Below are 22,229 nucleotides of genomic sequence, written 5' to 3' on the forward strand. Positions count from 1 at the left end.
AATCCTCAGAGTCTGAATGATCCATTTTATTAGATGTAGAATATCAGAATAGAAAAATGCTGAAGACAACAAGAACCCTTTAAAAAATCACGTTGAAAAAAAAAGAAAAAAAGAAAAAAAGAAATGAGACCTTTGTCAGAAAAAAAAAAAATCATGTTGATGGGGCAGCTAGGTGGTGCTGTGGATAGAGCACCGGCCCTGGAGTCAGGAGTACCTGAGTTCAAATCCGGCCTCAGACACTTAACACTTACTAGCTGTGTGACCCTGGGCAAGTCACTTAACCCCAACTGCCTCACCAAAAACAAACAAACAAACAAACAAATCACATTGAGGATGACAAAGAGGTGGAGGATCAAAGAAGAGATAGGACTGTTCCTCAAGGGAAGCTGGAGAATGATAATGCCCAGGAGAGAGAAGGAAGAACTACTTAACTTCCTAGGCAAGGAGACTATCTTTTGGTCTGGCGAGGGCTAAACAAAAATGGCCAATAGAGACATGAGACAAGGAGGAACAAGAGAGATAGTATAAGAGCCCCTCCCTGCTGCTTTCCTCAGCATGGTATCATTAAGAACAGGGCACACCAAGCTAACTCAGCTTTCTTTTCTAGGGGGACTATGAGACTTGCAGACCAGAGGAATGGTATAAATAGAATTAACTTTGGTTTTGGAAGGGTATTTGAGAAAGTCTTTCTTGTATTCTTCTGGAAAAGCTGGAGAGATGTGGGCTAGGCTGTAGTAAACCTGGATGGTCTCAGAAATGGCCAGGCTCCAAGAGCGGCTGTTATGGGTTCGATGTAGCTTGGAAGGATGCCCTAGTAAAATATTGTAGTGTCCTGGGCTTGCCTCTGGGCTGCTTAGCTTTTTATCAGTGACTCAGAGAAACGCTACCCTTTTACTGACCATGCCAGTCTATACCATGAGGGAAAAAAAAGGCACTTACCAGAGAAATATTAGTGTTGTTTGGTGTGAGTGCAGCTGAAGCATTGAATATCGTTGTATTTTCTGTGGAAAATGAATTTGTGAGTGAGTCAGCAACATCTGTAGGGCAGCTTCTCCATGTACACCCCTTTCTTTCCTAACATTCCACTTCCCATGCCCATGGCCCTCCAGAACCAAGACTCCAGGGACACTCCATTGTCAGACCTCATATCTTGGCCCGATCATTCTGATAACAATAAAAATGATCATGATGATAATACTATTAAGAGCTCACATTTATACTGTGCTAAGGTTGGGGAAGTGCTTTACATCAATCTCATTTCTTTTGGTCTATACTTGGGCTGTTGCTCAGGGAGATGGGAGTTGAGGTCATAGCTTTTCTTACTGGATTAGATGTGCCTGACTCATCTATGATTGTTAAACTTTCTGCTGGACACTGAGGAGTTGAAGACCGATGCCAAAGCCCTCCAGGTTCATCAGCAGCTGTTTTGTCTCCCCACTTAATGGGACACTGGGGGTGGGGGGAATTCACTGTGGGGTAGTGACCCCATTTCTGGCCAGTGGGGCTGGTCCTGGCTTCCCAGAAGACCATGGCACATGGTACCAGGGGGAAGAATGACGTGATAGAGCACTTGGGTGGGAGAGAGAGAACTTGACTTGTCAGAAGCCTTAGGCTGAAATCCTGGCTCTGCTATCTACCTACTGTCAGACCGAGGCCAAGTCCTGTACCTGTCTGAGGGTCAGGGTTCTCACAGGTCAGGTGAGCATTAGCAGGCACTGACTGGTTGTGGGGAAAACTCTTTAAGTGTAGCTGTCACTGAGAGGTGAGTGAACAGGCAGCCTAAAGCTCTGCTAGATGCCCACCAACTCGGATACTTGCCCTTTTCTTTGCTGCCTCCCACCCTCCTGGGAGCGTAGGAATCACTGTTGGAGACCCCTGGCACCAGGCCCCAAGAATCTTCTGCTCTACTTAGTCATGGAGGAGAGCCACAGCCTGGGGTGATGTCACAAGGATGCCGATGGCTTCCATGGATGCCTCAGGTGAAGGTGGCCAAAGCCCCCAACACCATCCTGGCAATCAGGAGACCCAGCTCCTGCCCTTGGCTCCTGGTTCTCCCACTTGCTAGTTGTGTGACCCTGGGCCAGTCACTGCCCCTGGAACACTGGTGAAAGGAATTCTGGTTCTGAGGATGTGGGTTTGAAGCCTTTGGAGACTTGGGCATGCCCATTCACCTAGAAGGGCCTATTTCCTCACCTGGAAAAGGAGCTGGAATAGAGGATCCCCGAGATCCCCGCAAGCTTGAAATAAACGATCCTATGGCCTTGCCGGGGCCTTGTTTTCCTTGCTGTAAAACACATGTTCTACCGGCCTCAGAGCCATGTGCGAGGGCCCTCTCAAAACTGAATCAGGGCAGGATTGGGTTTCTGCTGCCATGAGTATAGGGGGAGGTGCCTCTACCAAAGCAGAGAAGCCCCTTCTCTAGAACCTAGATTCTTAAACTGTGGGTTGTGACCCTGTATGGGGCTGCGTAACTGAATGTGGGGTCGTGAACAATTTGGCAACAGTAAAGGATTTTGTATTTTACATTCCTATATGCCCTGGGTTGTGTACAAAGTGTAAGAAGCGGGGCAGCTAGGTGGCGCAGTGGATAGAGCACCGGCCCTGGAGTCAGGAATACCTGAGTTCAAATCCGGCCTCAGACACTTAACACGTACTAGCTGTGTGACCCTGGGCAAGTCACTTAACCCCAGTTGCCTCACTAAAAAAAAACAACAACAACAACAACAACAAAAACCCAAAACAAAAGAAAGTGTAAGAAGCCCTGCTCTACAGAGCTGCTTAGAACATAAAGAGATATGTGACTGGCCCAGGGTCACACGGCCAGGGTGTGTTAGAGGCAGGGCTTGAAGGCACCTCTCCTTACACCATGCCACAGGCTCTCCCAGAGATTGACCCCTGTCAAGAGTATAGGACCAGATTTAGAGCAGCGAGGGACTTACTTAGACCAAATATCTCATTTTAAAGATGAGGAAACTGAAGACACTTGGGAAAACCTCTACTAACAGTAGCTGAGAGGGACAAGGAAACAGGTCTTCTCCCGGGGAGAGCTTCTAACCTGGGCACCCTTGTGAAAGCCTCCATTTCACAAACTCCCACGGATTGAAACTGATGGCCAACAGGGAGCATAACATTTTCAGGTGTGGAAACTGAAAACAAAGTCTGTTCTACCGGCCCAAAGCTCGTCGGGCTGAGGGTCCCTACAGGGGTATTGTGGAGAGGTGGGAGGATGGATGGGGTACCCTCCTGGTGGGCTGCTCTCCATCCCTTCCCTCAGCAGGCCCCTCTTCCTTTTCTCTTCCTCCTCCCCTGCCCTGTCTCTGTCTTCTCTTTTCTTCTCACAGGGTCAGAGAGTTGGAAGGGGGATTACAGATCACCTGTCCAACTAGACCTCAATAAGAATCTCCTCCCACCGCACTTTCAGTCTCTTCCACATGACAAGACAGCATAGTAAAGGCAGCTCTCAGAGCCCCCCATTCATAAATCTTCCCTTTACCCTTTGTCTATATCTCACATGTACCTTGTTTTTTACATATTGTCTCCTCCCTCATTAGAATGTAAATTCATAAAGGGCAGGGACTTGCCGCTTTTTTTTGCTGTCTCCAGCACTTAGCATGATGCTGGGCATATATTAAGTGATTAATAAATGCTCGTTGTGGGCATATACTAAGTGATTAATAAACGCTCGTTGTGGGCATATGCTAAGTGATTAATAAATGCTCGTTGTGGGCATATATTAAGTGATTTAATAAATGCTCATTGTGGGCATATACTAAGTGATTAATAAATGTTCGTTGTGGGCATATATTAAGTGATTAATAAATGCTCATTGTGGGCATATGCTAAGTGATTAATAAATGCTCGTTGTGGGCATATGCTAAGTGATTAATAAATGCTTGTTGACTTGACTTTCCCTTTCTGACTACACGCCTTCCTAGGTGATGCACACCTTTCCGCAGGCTTCTGTGACCCTATTTTAGAGTTTCTTTTTAGCTTTTCCCTCCTGCAGCAATGGAAGGGAAGGTGTGGAACTGAGGAGAGAGTCCCCCGGGGCAGCCTTGAGCATGGTCTGGGCCCAGCTGCTGCTGATTTCGGTAGCACTTGGTGCTAAGTGAGAGGCGGAGCCATAATGATGACAATTTGGCCTCAGAGTCCTTGCTGTGAACTCTGAGGTTTCTAAGACACACAAGGACTACTGTCCTCATCTGACACCAGCACTCCTCACCCTAACACTCACACGACGTCTAAAGTTGGCAAGGCGCTTTTCCTATATCTGCTCTTCAAAATAGCCCCCACTTTACAGATGAGAAAACTGAGCCTGACAGAGATGAAGCAGGATTTGAATCCGGGTCCTTTTTAGAGGCTTCCTGGCATAGTTGTTGTTAGGTCCTTTAGCACGGTGCCTGGGACATCACACCCTATTGTACTCTACACCCTATTATACTCTACACTGGGCCCAGGTAGCCCAATGAACCATAGAGTGGGTGGGTGCCAGACTGAGAGCATTGTCTGAAGGCCAACCACTCCCTAGACGTTAGACATCTCCAAGGGAACACTCGGCCCTAACAATCAAGGAATTAGTTGCCTGGTGTCCTCTGAGGCACCTTCTGCTTTAAACACTGATTGTCCAACTGAAAAATACCGTTTGGAGGAAAATATGGACAGTTGGTGGGCAACACGGTGGAAAGTCCAGTTAAGAGGGTTGTTCATGCTTTGTCTTGATACTCACTTGGGTTTGCAAGCATCCAGAGAGGAATGTGCGGCAGAGATAAATAGGGTAGAAATCAGTTACAGTAATAAAAAAGCCACAACCAGAGAGGAAAAAGGTTCCCCAAGCGGGGGAGCTTGGCTCCCCCAAGATGAGTTTTACCATTCAATAGAGCTTGACTATACGTCTGGAAGATAGAGAGACTACCGGGAGGCCAGTGGTCCGTGGGCTATGACGGGAGGAATGAGTCTTTGTGTAAAGAAACATCCTCATCCTTCCCACCCTGCGCCCCACCATGGGAGGGAGCTGCCAAGGACCCTGCACTCGGGATCGGGGGCCTGAGGTTTGAGCCTGGCCCTAGGGGCCACTGGGAGGCTCTGGACCCTCAGCCAGCCAGAGTCACAGAGTTAGCTGGAGAGGGGATTGGAGCCAGCTCGGTCGGCCCCTTCCTTTTACAGATGAAGCCAAGGCCAGGAGAAGGCAAGAGGCGTGCCTGGCACTCTACAGGCGGTAGACAGGGGAGCAGGACTTGAAGCTAGGTCCCCTGGCTCCCTCAGGCCTCTTGCCACTCCCCTGGAGGTCTTGGTTCTCGCCCCTATGAGATGGGAGTGAGCGAGCTCTGTGCTCCGGCTGCTCCAGGGCAAGTGTGAGGAAAGCCCCTCATTAGTACCAAGGGGCAGGGTGGTGACCCTGTGCTTCTGGGCATGCACACACGCTCATACTCAAACACATGTGCCCATGATGCTCTGGGGCCTGGTTGGGCATTAGCCACAGAGAAAAGTCCTCATTTCATCTAGAACCCGCCTCCTCTTACTAAGCTCTGTCGGGTGCCTTCCGGCTTGCCCCGGAAGCCCAGAGACCAGACCCAGAGTTCAGACCGGGGCAGCCCCGCTTTGGCAGCTGCCTGGCAGGCAGGGAGGATGGGTGAGTGGGGGGAACATGGCAGATCAGCAAAGACTTCCTCGTGGGTCACCTGTATCGGGGGCGACACACTCGCATTTGTACAAGGTGATGAGGTCGGGATGGAAGTTCATGTTGATGGGGTAGTAACTGAAGGCACCGATCATCTTCTTGATGGCGTCATAGATGAAGATGAAGCTGATGAGGGTGGAGAAGCCTTCCTCCGTGAAGCGTGTGATATACTTGATGATGAAGCTGGCGTCCGTCGCCACTAGGATGAGGCATTGCAGGGCGGAGTGCAGGCCTATCCAGAGGCGGAACTCCATGTAGTCGAAGCCGTTACTCCTGGGAAGGTGCAAAGATAAGAAACCTTGGAGCTGGAGACAGCGTGCAGGTGGCCGGAGGCCGGAATAGAAAAGAACCGTCTCATTCCCTACTGACCACCGCTTGCCTCACCATGGTACCCACTGGACAGGGAGAGGTTGGTGGAATGGTGATGGACAGTAGGAAAGGTACCGAGGACCTGGTACTCTGCCTTAGACTTTGAGAATTCTGGGGAGAGAATAGGGGGGCAGAGAGGAGGCCATAAAGTGACCTAAAAAGTGAGCATCACCATTTTTCCATTCTCCTTAAGGGTGGCTAGGTGGTTCCGTGGATGGAACACTGGACCTGAAGTCAGGAAGACCCGAGCTCAAATCCGGTCTCAGCCACTTACTGGCTGAGTGATACTGGGCAATTCATTTAACCTCGAATTGCCTCAGTCTCCTGATTTGTAAAATGGAGATAAAAGTAACCCCTTCTTCTCAAAGTTGTTGTGAGGATCAAATGTGATAATAGGGGCGGCTAGGTGGCACAGTGGATAAAGCACTGGCCCTGGATTCAGGAGTACCTGAGTTCAAATCCGGCCTCAGACACTTGACACTTACTAGCTGTGTGACCCTAGGCAAGTCACTTAACCCCTATTCCCCCCCCCCAAAAAAAAAAAGTGATAATAATTGTAAAGCACTTAGCACAGTGCCTGGCACATAGTAAGTGCATTATAAAAGCTATTATTATTATTAATATTGTTGTTGTTATTACTATTATTATTATTATTATTATTTTAAACAAGCAGAGAGGGGAAAGGCTACAGAATCACTGGAAGCATTAGATGTTTGGGGAGTCTAGCGTTGCAGGCTCGCAGTACACATGTTGGTAACTTGAGGCCTGATTTGGTTTTGATATTTCACAAGGACAGAGATTGGGCCCATGATTTCATTGTTACAGGGACTCTTGGGTGAGGAAACCCTCCCCACCAGTTCAGGTTGCCACCTTCTCAGCCGCTGAAGCCTAACAGAGATGCCTCAGGGATCATCACAGAGTCACACAGTTCCCCTGGGTCATCCGCAGGACCTGAGGCCAGGTGTTTTTGGCTTCAATGCCAACTTTCTCTCTTCTCTGTGCTTTCTCTACATTTTCGTGATGTGATATAATCTTAAGGGTTGGAAGAAAACTTAGTGGTCATTTAGGTAGACTCTGTCTCTTGGAGGATCCCCCTGGCCAATGGCCATGGGGTCTCTGCTTGTACACTAGGGGGCCCAGGCTGTGGCCCTCGGGCCTTGCCTGCCCTCGGGCCCTTGGCAGACTCTGAGGTGGTCAGGGGTGGTGTACCTACTTGCTGAAGTCAAACAGGAGTTTTTCAAAGATCAGAATAGGCCCAGTGCTGCTGAGAATGATAAGAGGTTGTCCAGCAAAGAAACAGAACAAGGAGCCGGCCATCGCGGTGCCCAGGAAGCTCTCCATCACCCCCTGGGGAAGGCAGACAAGGTGGGCATGGTCAGTGAGCCCCCACGTTCTAGTTCCCTCCTTCCTAATGTTCTCTTACTCCTTAATGCTCCTCATTATCCTCCCAGCCCTGGTCCTGGATCTTGTCTCATCTTAGCACCCAAGGCCTCCTCACCCCGGAGCCACCGACAAAGTTACAAGTTAAGGCTTGATTTATTGTTATGTTTGTTGTCTCGACTTGAGACTTCAGAAATAAGGGATAAAATGTTAATGACATAGATTAAACTTCAAAGTGAGTGTGTCTTGCTTATGATATTTTTTGGGGGGGAAGAGGGGGAGATCTTTCTTCCATTTCCCAGCACACCCTGGCCTGAGGACTTCTAAATCTGGAACATCCCTTCTCCCATTGGGGATTTCTTCCCGGGTCCTCCCAGGCTGGCCTTCATTCCCTTCTTGGTCCTGGTCTTGGCTTCTGAAATCCAAACCATGCCCCCATCCCATGTATCCCCTTCCGTCTTTGAGTTCCCTTTTGTGTGCTCCCCACCTCTAGAGAGCAGGGGCTGTCTGACCTTCTCATACCTGTGCCTGAGACATAAATGCTTGTTTCTTTGCTTCCCTATTTACTTTTCTCTCACCCAAATTACCATACTCACCTCACCTAACCTGGAACTCCTGCCCCCATTCCCGCCTAACATCTCAGGACTTTGGTGTCCCCAAACAGTTTCTAGCCTGATCACTACACGGGGGAGCCAGCATGGGAGAGAGAGTGATGACAGCTAAGACTAGGGAACAAAGGCTTCCATAATTTCATTCCTTAGGGTGTCTGTGACTGAGCCAAGCTTTTCTCTAGGAAAACCTGAACTGCAGTCAGAAAACTGCCCTCCCAAATCCTGCTGCCTCCTGACCAAGGATTCTGGGTTAGCTTAGAATTTACAACTCTAACAGAGCAGTCAGAAAACTGCCCTCCCAAATCCTGCTGCCTCCTGACCAAGGATTCTGGGTTAGCTTAGAACTTAGAACTCTAACAGAGCAGTCAGAAAACTGCCCTCCCAAATCCTGCTGCCTCCTGACCAAGGATTCTGGGTTAGCTTAGAATTTACAACTCTAACAGAGCAGTCAGAAAACTGCCCTCCCAAATCCTGCTGCCTCCTGACCAAGGATTCTGGGTTAGCTTAGAACTTAGAACTCTAACAGAGCAGTCAGAAAACTGCCCTCCCAAATCCTGCTGCCTCCTGACCAAGGATTTTGGGTTAGCTTAGAATTTACAACTCTAACAGAGGTCTGGGCTGAGATTACGCTGTGGTCTGTACTATTTGAACATCACTGAGAGAAGGGATCGCATTGTACCTCTGTAGTTTCCTTTAAAAGCCTGTTCTATGTCTATGCAGCATCTCTGGACTTAAACAATATTACCTACAGAGATGCTATGTACGAATGATTGAACTCAAACAGTATTATCTACAATCATTTGATCAAAGTCCTATAATTGTGATTAAAAATGGGAGATTCCCTCCTGTAATCTGTCTCTCTGCTAATTATCAGCCACAGGTCGGAGGCACCTGTGCCCTCTCCTCGGCTCTATGCAGTCACAGAGATGGACCCTAAACACCCGCAGATGGAAGCCAAGGACCTGACATCATGGCTCCCCTTTGCTTCCAGGCGTACCTGGTAGTTGTCCGTGGCATCCCCCAGAAGCCCGCCAAAGGTGATGGCGTTGGTGATGCAGCCGAGGTAGATGAAGAGGATGGTAGAGATCGACTGGATATGAAACCCTTCATAGAAGTCACTCAGGAACCAGGGCAGCTTCCTCTTAATATCCAGGAGCAGACCCCCGAAAAACCTGTTCAACACAGGAAGGAGCCGTCTTTGTGGTTGGGGAAGAAGGGGCTGAGCCCCATGCTCCGAGGTTATGAGGAGAGTAGAAACTCCCTGAGGGGAAGGGGATATCGCTGGCTTTCATTCTATGGGGTCTAATCTCAATCAATGACTTCACAAATGGGTTTGAATACAGTACAGAGCAATGAAACCTTGCCCGATGGTGCTTAATAAATACTTGTTGATGTAGAATATGGACGCTGATTGGACCATACTATCTCTTTTGTTTTTGGTGCTGTTGTTTTTCTTTTTGGAGGTTTTTCCTTCGTGCTCTGATTTTTCTTGTATTACATGAATAATGCAGAAATATGTTTAATGTTATATATCAGATTACCTGCTGTCTAGGGGAGAGAGGAGGGAGGGAAGGGAGGGAGAAAAATTTGAAATTGGAAATCTTATCTAAACAAAGGTTGAAAACTTAAATAAATAAATAAATAAAATTTATAAATAAAGAAATAAACATGAAAGGCAAAATAAATAAATAAATACTTGTTGGATTGAAATGGTGGACTGGAGTCCTGGTAGTTAGCTGGTCCATAGTGGGGAACAAGCATTTATTAAGCACCTACTAGATGCCAGGCACTGTGCTAAGCACTTTACACATATTCTCTCATCTGATCCTCACAGCAACCCTGGGATGTGGGTGCCATTATTATCCCCATTTTACAGATGAGGAAATTGAGGCCAACAGCAGTTAAGTGACTTGTCCAGGTCACGCATCTAGTGAGTGTCTGAGGCCAGGTTGGAGCTTTCTGACTCCATCCCTGTCTCTACTGCACCACCAGGTGTCTCAATAAAGAAGAGAATTGACATTGAGAACTGAATACTATCCCTCCTCCCAAAGCCGAATTAGAGCCCAGGAGGATGAGCAGAACTGGAGACAAAGGAAGGAACTTCTAGGGTCCCAGGGATATATTGGGGTGGGGGTGAGGTGGGGAGGAAAGGCAATTTAATACAGGGCATGTGACCCTCTAGGTGAGTTTTTGTTGGAACTGCAACTTTCAAGTCAGCATCATCCATACTAGAAAAGGTGGTATGCCAGGGGACTGATCCCTCATTCCAAGGCACATGAAAATCTTGGGCGGGGGGTGGTGTCCAAGGCTTTAGAGTGGAAGCACATGGAGGAAGCTTAGCTGACGAAGGTTTGTCGTGCTTAAGGAAGTAGGAACATACAAATTCTGGGATGATTTCGTTGTGGCCAAGTGTTTTGGTGATTGACCAGGAGTCTATTGGGTCTCCCTGCACAGGGAGACTTTGGGGTTGTTCTGGAATGATTATCAGCATTACAAAAAGCTTTCTCAACTTATGGAAGAATTCCTTTATGCTTCTCAAGGGCAGCAAATGGGGTTTTTGAATTCACAGAATTTCATGGCTAGAAAAGACGTCAGACACCATCTTGTTCTACCCATATTGGGACAGGAATCCTCTTTGCCAAATTTTCTGCCAAATGGTCATTCCGTCTCTGCTTGGAGACCTTTCGTGTTGGGGAACCCACTCCTTTACAAGGAAGTCAGCTCTAATTGTTATAAAGTTTTCCCTTATATCAATCTGTATTTCTGAAATTTTTACTCAGAGCACCAAGTTTTGTTCACTGGGGCCAAGCAGGACGTATGCAATTCTTCTTCCCTATGAAAACTCTTTAGGACTTTTCAATCCAGCTAACATGTCTGAGTAAGGTTTCCATGGTAAATGGATCCACCCTAGGATGGTTTCGGAGGTTGGTGATGGGGACAGAGCCAGTGTCTGCAGAGCATGAGGGCGTAATAAGGAGAGAATGGGGACAAAGGGTAGAGCAGCCCAAGAGTAGGTCTGCATTGTACCTCCCAGTCCAGACGAGCTCTTCTCCAATTTCATGAACGGCTGGTGTCTCTCCATCTTCACCGCCACTGTCTGCCCCACCTCCTCCTCCGGCTCCAGCCCCAGCTCCACCTCCCACGGAGCCATTCATCTGTCCCAGGTCATTCAGAGAGAGCACAGATTTCCTGCAAAGAGGAGGTGGGTGGGAGACAGATGCCAAGGTGATTCACCCTCAGCCCCACGTTCTGCCTGTGCCCGGGCCTCCCTGGCCTTTAGGCTCTGCTCCTGGATCCCAGGCGCCCCTCCTACCTCTTGTCGGCAGAGAGAACTTTCTTTGGGGGCTCAATCCGGATATTTGGGTCCCATTCTCCAGGAGGAAGGACAATCACCTCGTCGAGGAACTCGTCGATGCCGGCAATCAGGTCATCTCGGTTTCGGGCTTTGTAGGCCACGTCACTAAAAAGCTGAAGCCAAGAGTGGGAAGGGAAGAGACGAGTGTGACGAGATTTTGAGGCCCTCATGCCCACAGGATCAAATAGGAACTCACTAGTTTGGAGTTTGGGCCTTCCTTTTGGTCCACAAATCCCTGCCCTGATCTCCAGAGAAGTTCCAAGCGATTGCTCCCTCAGCGTCTCACTAGGATGTTTCCTCTGCATCTCTCACTTTCTATTTTATCTTTTTATTATATGAGACTATTATTTGAGATTATACTTATATGTACAGATGCCCTCTCTTTCTTCCCTGCCCTATTGACTTGATGGTAGGCATGGTCTTTAGTCCTTGGATCCTGAGTGCCGAGTGCCAGGCCTTGCTGCATAGCTCTGAGCTCCCAGCAGACTTGTGCGAGGGGCTTAGATTTACCTTGGCTGAACTGAATGACCAGTGGAGTACACCAAGGCCAGGAGCTTTCCTCAGCCTCCCCAGCCCTTCAAGTCACTGACATTTCCTAGAAAAGCCCTGGAAAGATCATCACTGGAGATGTGTAGGTGTTTAAAATCTATTGACAGCTTTCAGAGCTTTGGACTCTGAGGCTTCCAGCCTCCCTTCTTCCCCTCGTTTGGTTCCTAGCTCTAGCATTGTCCTCCACTGGCACAGCTCTCTCTGACTCCTCCTGCCTTTGCTTCTAGCTCTGGGGCCCCATTCCTTAGCTCTCCCTCTGGCCTGAGGAGTCATCTGGTGTGATGTTAGAAGCACCCAAGGGGGCCAGGCTACTTACATCATCCACCATGAGGGTAGCAATGGCCCGGCCAATTTCATTGTAGGACTTGGCTTTCCCAGAAGGGCCTAGCAGGATGAACAGGAATCTGGGAAGAAGATGCAGAGGGAGGATAACAGCTCTTTAACATCCACAAAACAAGCTGATGAGGTGCCGGCCTTTTTATTCCCATTTTTCAGATGAGGAAGAAGAATAAGGAGGGAATGGAGACATCTTGGACACAGAGAAATGTCTTTTCTTAGAGTCTTATAACGTGCCATCTTATTCTTTTTGTCCTTTAAAATCTATGTGTGTTTAGGACTAGAGTCTGGACTTACAATTACAATATGATTATAATAGTATGGGGAACTCCCAGGTGAGGAAACTCTCTCCACTGATGCAGATTAGCACCTTCTCTGCAACTTAGTCTTAGAGAGGCATGTTGAGCACTTCAAGGTTAAATGACTTGCCCAGGCCACACTCAGTGTGTGTTAGATTCAGGACTTGAACCCAGTCCTTAGGTCAGCTCTCTTCCCCTCTGATTTCTCCCTTCTTTAGCTCTTTTCTCTCAACCCCTCCGTGTGCTAGCTCCAATTCACCAGCTCTCATCAGGCTCCTCAGTGTTTTTCCATATTTCCTTCTCCATCTATTCTGAGAGCCCAAGAAGACAGTGGCTCTCTGCACTTCCCAAGCCTGGAGGTGTCTGGGTCTCCCTTCTCTCAGACACAGCTGTTGTTCCATTGATTCACTCCTCCTTTTAGAATGGATCATAAAATGTAGATCCAGGAGGGACCTTGGACGACATCCTGTCCATCCCCCTCATTTTACAGATGAGGACGCTGAGAACAAGGGACATTAAAAAGGATAGTTTCTCTGGGGCCCAGAGCAGGTGCCCCAGGAATGTTTGTTGACTGCCTGACTGACCACCCCACTACGGTGGTGGTTGGCTTACGTGACCACTCACCTGGTGGGAACAGGCACCTCCGTCACACCTCCCAGCATGGTGGACTGGATGAGACGGACAAAAGCGACGAAAGGTTGCTCCAAAAAGTCGACCTCCCCCACCAACACATTGGAAGCTTCCGAATCCTTGGGGATCTTCTTCATGAATTTGTTTTTCAGCTATTTTGGGGGAGGTAAGAAACACAACAACATCCCACTCACAACCTACGATGCTTCAGCTTAGATCTTTCCATCACTGAGCCACCTCTTCATTCTTGAATCCTGAAATTGAGTTCCCTGACCAGTCTCCTGTCTCCCTCCATCTCCTTATACCTTCACTCCTATGGTCCCTGCCTGTGACTTCTAGCTGTTCCACCATCTTGACTTTCCTGGTCCATCAGCCCTGTTCTGGCTTCACCTGCCACCCTGTTCACAGCCACCAGCTTCTCTGTTCCTCTTCCCAGGCTCATGTGACTTTCCTGTGTGAAGCCCTCCCTCATCCCCCTTGGTACTGTTGTATGTAATCTCCCTCCTCAAATTTATTTCTCTGGATAATGTTGTATCCCCCAAGTAGCTGGATGGAGAGAGCATGCATTTACTGAGCACTCACCATGTGCTGGCTGCTGGTGAAGTGCTGGGGCTACAAACACAAAAAACCCCAGATGGTCCTTGCCCTGCCCAGGGCTTTCTTTCAGACCATGGAAGAGGGAACAGAATAAAAGCCCTGGAGGGCAGGGTCTGTTTTGTTTTCATCTTTGTAGCTCTAGCACCAAGCTCAAGGGTCCATAATGAATTAAGATGAATTTCTAGCCCATGACCCTGACTCTCCATCACTCCATGCTGTTTTGCCTTAGGTGGGGGTTGGGGAGGGAGGAGTGGGAGTGAGAGGAATAGGGCCAGGAGTATAATGTGGAACAAGCTGACCTTGGCTCACAGGATGGGTCTTTCTCTACCTGGGCCTTTTGGCCAACTCATAGTTTCACTGACATAGTTGATGGGCCAGCTGCCTGTAGGCATCAGAATCCGTACATCAACATGGGGAAGTAGCTTGGAGGGAGCCACGGCAGTCTCAGTGTTGACATCGCCCAGATGCCTCCTAATGCTAAAATACTGTGATTCTTTGAGAAATGCAATTTTCAACTGGCAAGTATATACAACCAGCTAAGGAGGCGTTCCCTAGGAGGGGCTCTCAGAAGGAACTGCCTCAGAATCATAGATTTAGACCTGGAAGGGGCTTTGGAAGTCATCTAGGCTAACAGATAAGGAAACTGAGATGGACAGAAGCAAAATAAAGCCCCACCATAACACACCCATCAAGTGGCCCTCCAGCTTCTGCCAAGATCTGGAGATAGCCTGTTCCATGTTTGCATAGCTCTACTTATTGGGTCCCCCCCCACAATGGTAAATATAACTCTACTTCTCTAAAAACACTTATTTAGACTGTTAATATGAACATATGGATCACCTAGATTTGATGGAGGTACCTTATTATCCAAAAGTATTTCTTATGAAGCCCTGGGTTAGTAGGAGCAAAATGTCCTTCAGCTGAACTCCAAACCCAGATAGCTAGCAGATAAAAGACCCTACCTAGTGACTTCTTTTCCCTCAGGATAGTAAATCCCTATGTTATGGCAACATCCTTGCCAAACCCTTTTTTGGAATCCTGTAATCTTATCACATTTCTTCCATACTTGTTATGACTGAAATTGTTAAACTGCTTTTTGCTTTTGGGTTGATTTCTGTCAGTGGACAAAAACCCCATATATCCCCTCAGAAATGGATCGTCTCTGAGCTCTCTTCTCAGGAGGGGAGTTTCCACATGATCATGTGTTATATCTTTCTTCTTAGGACAAAATATTAAATTGATATTATGTTTTTTCTGTCTCTGATCTGTTTCGTAGGAGGACAGGTATGGATATCATGTTCTCTGATCTGGTTAGTAGGAGATATTATAAGATATTATAATTTCTCTGATCTGTTTATTAATATTTTAGGAAAGATTGAACATGATTTCTCTGATCTGTTTGAAGGAGACAGGCAGATACAAAAACTATATTTTAATATTCAACAAGAAATATTCTCAAATTCAGACTTTTCTTTTCTTTGCACCTGCATGCCTCCCCAATTTCCTTTCTCCTTTAATAAATGCATTGTTGCCACTGGCATTGTGGCCACCAGGGGGTGTTGATAAACCTAACTCCAGCATCACCTCTGGCATCCTAGAGGTGGGCTGCTAAGGATGGTCAGACAACATTTCTGCATCGCCAGCTCTGCTCACTCCTCTCCTTCCCTGCTCCTGGACTCGAGTGTCTCCCACTACTTCCACTCTGAGTTCCCCATATTCTCTCATACCCCACTATCTCCCCATCTAAAGGCATGGCCATAGCTCCCACCCAGGGGCTCCAACACCTTGGAAATGAGTCTGCCTTGCTATTCCCTCCCTCCTCACTACAGGGCACATGAGGAAGGGCTTTCTGGTTGTATGGCCTCAAGGGGCAGCCATTCCTCACAACTCACAACCTGCCACTGTTGAGAAGACACTGTGGGTCCCACCAGGATCCTCCCTCTAGGGAAAAGTGGCATCCTATAGACATCTCTGAGGGAGAGGAAACCCCAGCGGAGTTATGATCGATCTCACAGTTGCAGATGGTCCCTCCAGAGATAGAGATTGTGACCAATCCAAGCTGGCCCATCCTGTGTCTTCTCACCCAATGTGCTGGAGGCCTGCCTCATGAGGATAACTACAGGGCTCATGGGTGGTCCACAGGTTTTTCCTTCTTCATGCTGTGTCCCATCCCTTTTTTGTGATGGTTCATTTCCCTTTCTCTCTATTATTAGGTGATTTAGACACAACAACTTAGACCTCATTGTCAGAGAAGCTCTGAATTATTCAGGGAGGGTCATGTTCTTTTCAGAGTGAGGACACCATTTTACACGTCGTTTCATCCACCACAAGGGATAATTCAGTGCCTTGTACAGAGTAGGTACTGCAGAAAAATTTGTTGATGCTTGGTGCATAGTAAGCACTTAATAAATGTCAGTTGATTGACTGACTGACTGACTGACGGATTAATTTTTGAAGGTGGGAAATGGAGACAAGTAGACAAAGGCAGGTTTATGGATGGGGTGGATTCACTCATTCAGCTTCTTCTTAGGGCTGGTATCAGTCAGAGGAAATGGAGAAAAATGGCATTCTTCCAGTCCACTCCATTTGCAACCATAAGGTTCTCCCTGACCCCACCCTTCAAATTCAGTTACCAAGTCCTGTAGATTTTCTTTCTTTCTTTTTTCTTTGAGGTGATCAGGGTTAAGTGACTTATCTAGGGTCACATAGCTAGTAAGTGTCTGAGGCTGGATTTGAACTCAGGTCTTCTTAACTCTAGGGCCCATGCTCTCATCACTGCCCTCTTATGGATTCTGTCTTTCCAGCATCTCACATCTAAGTTCTCTCACATGGCCATTGCCTTGGCTCAGGCTCCCCTTACCCCTTACTGGGACTGCTGCAATCACTTTCTAGCTGATTGATGCCCCAGCCCTTTCCATCCCCCCCCCAGCAGTCAAAACCATATTCCTAAGGCATTGGTTGACCATTAATCCAATCCCTATCACCTCCAGGTTCCAACATGACCTGCTCTGATGTTAAAGCTCTCCGTGCCCCGGCCCCTTCCTTCCATCCGGGCATCCTGTGACCCATCTCCACTGGCCTCCTTGCACTTCCTCAAACACAACCCATCTCCCCTAGGATGCCCTGCTGCTCACTCCCTGGCTCCCTTCCAAATTCAGCTCGATTCTCAGCTTCTTTCCCGATAGCCCCAGCACCTGATGCTTTCTCCTCCCACACTGCCTAGTGACTCATCTGCTTTCTCTGCCACAAGAACACAAGTTTCTTAAGTGCCTTTCTCTGTATTCCCAGAACTTAGGACAGTGCCCGGCACACAGAAGATGGTTAATAAGTGCTTGTTGACTGACTGGCTGACCCAACCAGACTGGCCAAGCCGATGTTCTATCACCAGCCTGTACACCTTTATCCAAATTGTGCTAAGGGTCCAGAAAACAGCTTCCTCAGCTCTACCTCTTCTAATTCCCAGCTCCCTTCAGGGCTTGGATCAGATGCCACTTCCCACATGAAGGCTTCCTGATCTCCTCGATAATTCGTGCTCTCCCTTAAATAGTGTTTTATGCTCTGTCTCTTGGTCTGTCTGTCTCTCCCCCATCTCTCCCTCTCCCCAGCAGAATGTGAGTGCTTAGAGCAGTCATTGGTCTCTGCTTCCCCAGGCCCAGAATAGGGCTTAATAAATATTTACCAATCTTCATTGGAAACTCCTCTCTCAGCACACAAGGCTTCCCCAACTCTCACCCCATGGCAACCACCCGAGCTCTTAGGTTTTACTACCTACCTGATTTGGGTTTGGGGAGTCTGAAATATCGTTCATGCTCCGGCTCTGGGCGTGATCTAAAGGAGAAAAAAGAAGGGCTTCTTTGGGCGAGGGGGCTACTCTAATCCTGGGATCCCACCAGTCTTGTGAGTGTTGGTCAGGGTGGGGAGGTCCTTCCAGCCCCTCAGCAATCTGCCCGCTACTTGCCCCTTTTGTTCCTTCTGGGAATAGGGGTGAATGCAGTGGTTTGGCAATCAAGGTCACCTTCGGCACAGCCCAGCCAGGTCAGGAGCAGCAGGCAAGCGACACCTCTGGACACATGCTAATGCTGGCCTCGCTTAGGAGTTCTAGCTCATGGAATGTAGAGCTGGGAGGGCTCTTAGAACATAGAACACGGAATGGGAGAGGTGGAAGGGAACTTAGAACATGGAATACAGAATGACTAAACTGGGAGAAAATTTAGAAACTTGGACAGATAATCAGCATCGGAAGAGACCCTAGCTCAGAAGGGCCGCCAGGTGGCACCAATAACGCACAGAGTGCTGGCCTAGAGTCTGGAAGACTCATCTTCCTGAGTTCAAATCAGACTTCAGACACTCACTGGCTGGGAGACCCTGGGCAAGTCACTTCACTCTGTTTGCCTCAGTTTCCTCATCTGTAAAATGAACTGGAAAAGGAAATGGCCAACCACTCCAGTATCTCTGCCAAGAAAACCCCCAATGGGGTCATGAAGGGCTGGACATGACTGAAAATGACTGAGTAATATCTATAACAACAATTTCCCGGCAGTGAAGCAGGCTGATTTTTTTTTTGTGTGTGTGTGTGTGTGTGTTTTGTTTGTTTTTTGCAGGGCAATGGGGGTTAAGTGACTTGCCCAGGGTCACACAGCTAGGAAGTATCAAGTGTCTGAGGCTGGATTTGAACTCAGGTCCTCCTGAATCCAGGGCCAATGCTTTACCCACTGCGTCACCTAGCCGCCCCCTGAAGCAGGCTGATTTTTAAAAGTGGCTAATTAAATGTGGGCTATGTCAGTGCCCATCTCTCTACTGTGCCACCCTTTTTGGCTTCAGCAGTATAATCCCCATAAGCTCCTGTGGGTTCAGAGACCACTATCCTGGAGCTTGAGCTAGGGATGCTTCCCATAACCTTCCTTATCTCTTGCCAACTCCCAGGCTAAGCCTAAGCCCAGGGACCCCCACCTAAGTCAGTGGCACCAACCCCCTGCTGGGATTGAAGTCCACACTCTCTCCACCTTCCCTGTGGCCTCACCCAGCTCCCTGCTTTATCTTTTGCTATGTTTAAAGTCTATTTAAAGGAGCAGCTAGGTGGTGCAGTGGATAAAACACTGGCCCTGGATTCAGGAGGACCTGAATTCAAATCCGGCCTCAGATACTTGTCACTTACTAGCTGTGTGACTCTGGGCAAGTCACTTAACCCCGATTGCCTCACCAAAAAAAAAAAAAATCTATTTACGATCATCTGTGTTTGTTCCTCCCTGGGAGACAGAGCTGAGGTCCAAATCCCTTCTGCTGCTCTGCCCTCATTTTCAGGGGGAATCAACACAAACGAATTAGATGATTCTGCTTGGCCCCAGTGGGCAGAACCAGGAACTATGGGGGTTGAGGGAGAGGAGATGAAGAGAGGGCAATTTAAGCTGGAGGTCAGGAAAACATCCTCCATGGAGACCTGTCCCAGAATGAAGAGGGCTGCTTTGAGAAGGGACAGCTTCCCCTTCCCTGGAGGTCTTCGACCCGATGTTAGCCAGCCATTGGCAGAGGGCGGCGGAACCTTGCTGTGTGGGGGGTGTACTAGACAGCTACTGAGGCCCCTTCCAAATAGAAACCTCCTGAAACATTACAAACATGGCCACATCGTCCCCAAGCAGGAGCAGAGGCAATGAAATACCTAAGTTGGGCTTTGCAGCCCTATACCTGCACTCAGCTCAGTCAGGTAACCCAGGTCAGAGACTTGTTTTCTTTCCCCCAGAATTACCTCGGTTCTTTTCCCAAATCTCTGAGAGTTCTCTTTGGCAGTGGGAAGGCTGGCAGACTGGAGTTGGCACGGTTCATGGGGCACTTACGCAAAGGCCTTTCCCCCCAGGAGTCTGTGAGGTGCATTTGATTGTTCTCACTACAAGGACCATTTACTGGGGATTGATGGCACTCCCCTGGGGGAACCTTGGAACTGGAAAACCTGTGTCTGCTATTCCATCCTGAGGATGGGGGCCTTGTCTATGGCTGGTGCTCAAGAAGTGCTTGACTGATTAGTCCTTTGGGCACTTGTCCGTCCCAACCTGCCTTGGACCACAATGATCTGTTACTAGTCTCATCTTCTCTCCCAAACTGGTACGTACCTTGAGAGCAAGGACTGTGTCTTTCTTTCTTTCTTTCTTTCTTTCTTTCTTTCTTTCTTTCTTTCTTTCTTTCTTTCTTTCTTTCTTTCTTTCTTTCTTTCTTTCTTTCTTTCTCTCTCTCTCTCTCTCTCTCTCTCTCTCTCTCTCTCTCTCTCTCTCTCTCTTTCTCTCTTTCTTTCTTTCTTTCTTTTTGGCAGGGCAATGAGGGTTATGTGACTTGCCCAGGGTCACACAGCTAGTAAGTGTCAAGTGTCTGAGGCTGGATTTGAACTCAGGTCGTCCTGAATCCAGGGCCAGTGCTTTATCTACTGCACCACCTAGCTGCCCTAAGGACTGTATTTCTCGATTGACATTTGGGTAGGCTCCAGTGCATAAGGCAGAGCCTTGGACAGGGTAGGTGCTTAGGACTTCTGCCCTCTCCCTTTGCCAAAGAATCCTTTGCCATCTTCGGTGGCTCCCTATTGCCCCTAGATGAAATGCTTCTTAAACTGGCATTCAAGGCCCCTCAGAACCTGACCTCAGTCTACCTTTCCAGACTTATATCCTGTTACTCCCCATCATAGACTTCAGACTCCAGCCAAACAGAACTACTTGTTGTTCCCCCATCTTGCCTCTTGCCTCTGTGCATTGGTGTTGGCTTCGTCTTTGGCTGGAATAAGCTCCCAAACATTTGAAGGGCTCTTTCATGTTAAAGAGAGATTGGACTTGGGGCAGCTAGGTGGCGCAGTGGATAAAGCACCAGCCCTGGATTCAGGAGGACCTGAGTTCAAATCTGCCCTCAGACACTTGACACTTACTAACTGTGTGACCCTGGGCAAGTCACTTAACCCCCATTGCCCTGCAAAAAAAAAAAAAAGAGAGAGAGAGAGATTGGACTTGTTCTTTGTCCCCACAGGGCAGAAGCAGAAGCAATGGGGGCATGTGGCAAAGAGCCCACTTTGGGCTTGAGGCCAGGCAGCTCAAAGGGTTGCCATGGGCTGCTGCCTTGGGAGGGAGTGGGGAGGCTAGCCAGGAACTTGTTGACTTGGGTATGGGTGCAACTAGGACCTTTCCTACTCTGAAGTCTAGCTCACTCTTCTCTGTGAACTCCCTGAGGGCGGGGGCTGCCTCATTTTGTTTTTTGGATCTCCAGTATCTGGGACAGTTCCAGGCACACAGTAGGTGCTTAACAAATGCCTGCTGGGGGCGGCTAGGTGGCGCAGTGGATAGAGCACCAGCCCTGGATTCAGGAGGACCTGAGTTCAAATCCGACCTCAGACGCTTGACACTTACCAGCTGTGTGACCCTGGGCAAGTCACTTAACCCCCATTGCCTCACTAAAAACAAACAAAAATCCCCCAACCAAAACCAAACGCCTGCTGGTTGATGGCCTTGACCTTGATTCAGCGAGCCTTCTAAAGCCACAAAGAACACAGGACCTATTACACTTTTTGGCAACACTTCCCACCTGCGGATTTGAAATGTCGGATTTCTGATATTCTCTGTGTGAATGAACCACGGGATTGAGCTGGAAGGGACCCCGGTGGTCATCAGCTCCCTTATTTTACAGGTGAGTCAAGCAAACAAGGGCAGCTGGTGGTGAGGTGGATAGAACACCAGGCCTGGAGTCTGGAAGACCTGAGTTCAAATCTAGCACCAGACACTTCCTAGTTGTGTGACCCCAGGCAAGTCATTTCATCCAGTTTGCCTCAGTTTCCTCATCTGTAAAATGAGCTGGAGAAAGAAATGGCAAACCACTCCAGGATCTTTGCCAAGAAAATCCCAAATGGGGTCACGGAGGGTGGGAATGAGATGATTGAACAATAAAAAGACTGAACAAAGAAAGCAATCCAGTTGGATACTTCGTCTTTCCTCCTGCATCTCTGCCGAAATCATACATCCAAAGGAGTTGAGAGAGCCCCGAAGCTCTTAGGAGGTGGGGGGCTCCCCAGCACTTGAGGTCATCAAGCAGAGACCAGATGGTCACTTGCCACAAATGGGGTGGAGAGAGTGGTACTAAGGCCAGGGTTGTACTAAATGCCTCTCTGAGATTCATAAAGCATTTTGGGTTAAGGATGTGCAAGGAACATGTCTAATTATGTGAGATTGGGGGCCACCTGGGCAGCTTGTATACTCTTTCCTCCACAGTGCTTGAGAGTCCTTGCCAGAGACAGAACACTGACCTGGGTGAGCCACAGCACAGACTGACCCTCCCACGACATGCGCATTGCTTTGATCATAGAATCAAAATGGACACATCCTCTTACTTCTTCATTCTTCTCCCCAGACTTCAGAGGAACCTTTCTCCAGGTTCTCCCACTTGCTTCTGGGTTAATCCATCCC

The 22,229-nt window shown here is 48.3% G+C and overlaps 1 protein-coding gene across 1 annotated transcript in view; it reads right to left on the bottom strand.

Annotated features, from left to right (window-relative positions):
- Nucleotides 1–22,229, bottom strand: part of SLC4A5 (solute carrier family 4 member 5) — an 81,200-nt gene that overhangs the window by 20,689 nt on the left and 38,282 nt on the right. Inside the window, exons 6-14 of the mRNA XM_043987773.1 lie at nt 17,576–17,631; nt 13,201–13,358; nt 12,258–12,345; nt 11,351–11,505; nt 11,065–11,226; nt 9,035–9,209; nt 7,260–7,393; nt 5,679–5,950; nt 940–1,001 (exon numbers count right to left, since the gene is read on the bottom strand). Of these exons, the coding sequence (XP_043843708.1) occupies nt 940–1,001; nt 5,679–5,950; nt 7,260–7,393; nt 9,035–9,209; nt 11,065–11,226; nt 11,351–11,505; nt 12,258–12,345; nt 13,201–13,358; nt 17,576–17,631 (1,262 nt within the window). The remainder of the gene's footprint in view (nt 1–939; nt 1,002–5,678; nt 5,951–7,259; nt 7,394–9,034; nt 9,210–11,064; nt 11,227–11,350; nt 11,506–12,257; nt 12,346–13,200; nt 13,359–17,575; nt 17,632–22,229) is intronic.

Source organism: Dromiciops gliroides, chromosome 2 (genome assembly GCF_019393635.1).
Source record: "Dromiciops gliroides isolate mDroGli1 chromosome 2, mDroGli1.pri, whole genome shotgun sequence".
Lineage (NCBI taxonomy): Eukaryota > Metazoa > Chordata > Mammalia > Microbiotheria > Microbiotheriidae > Dromiciops > Dromiciops gliroides.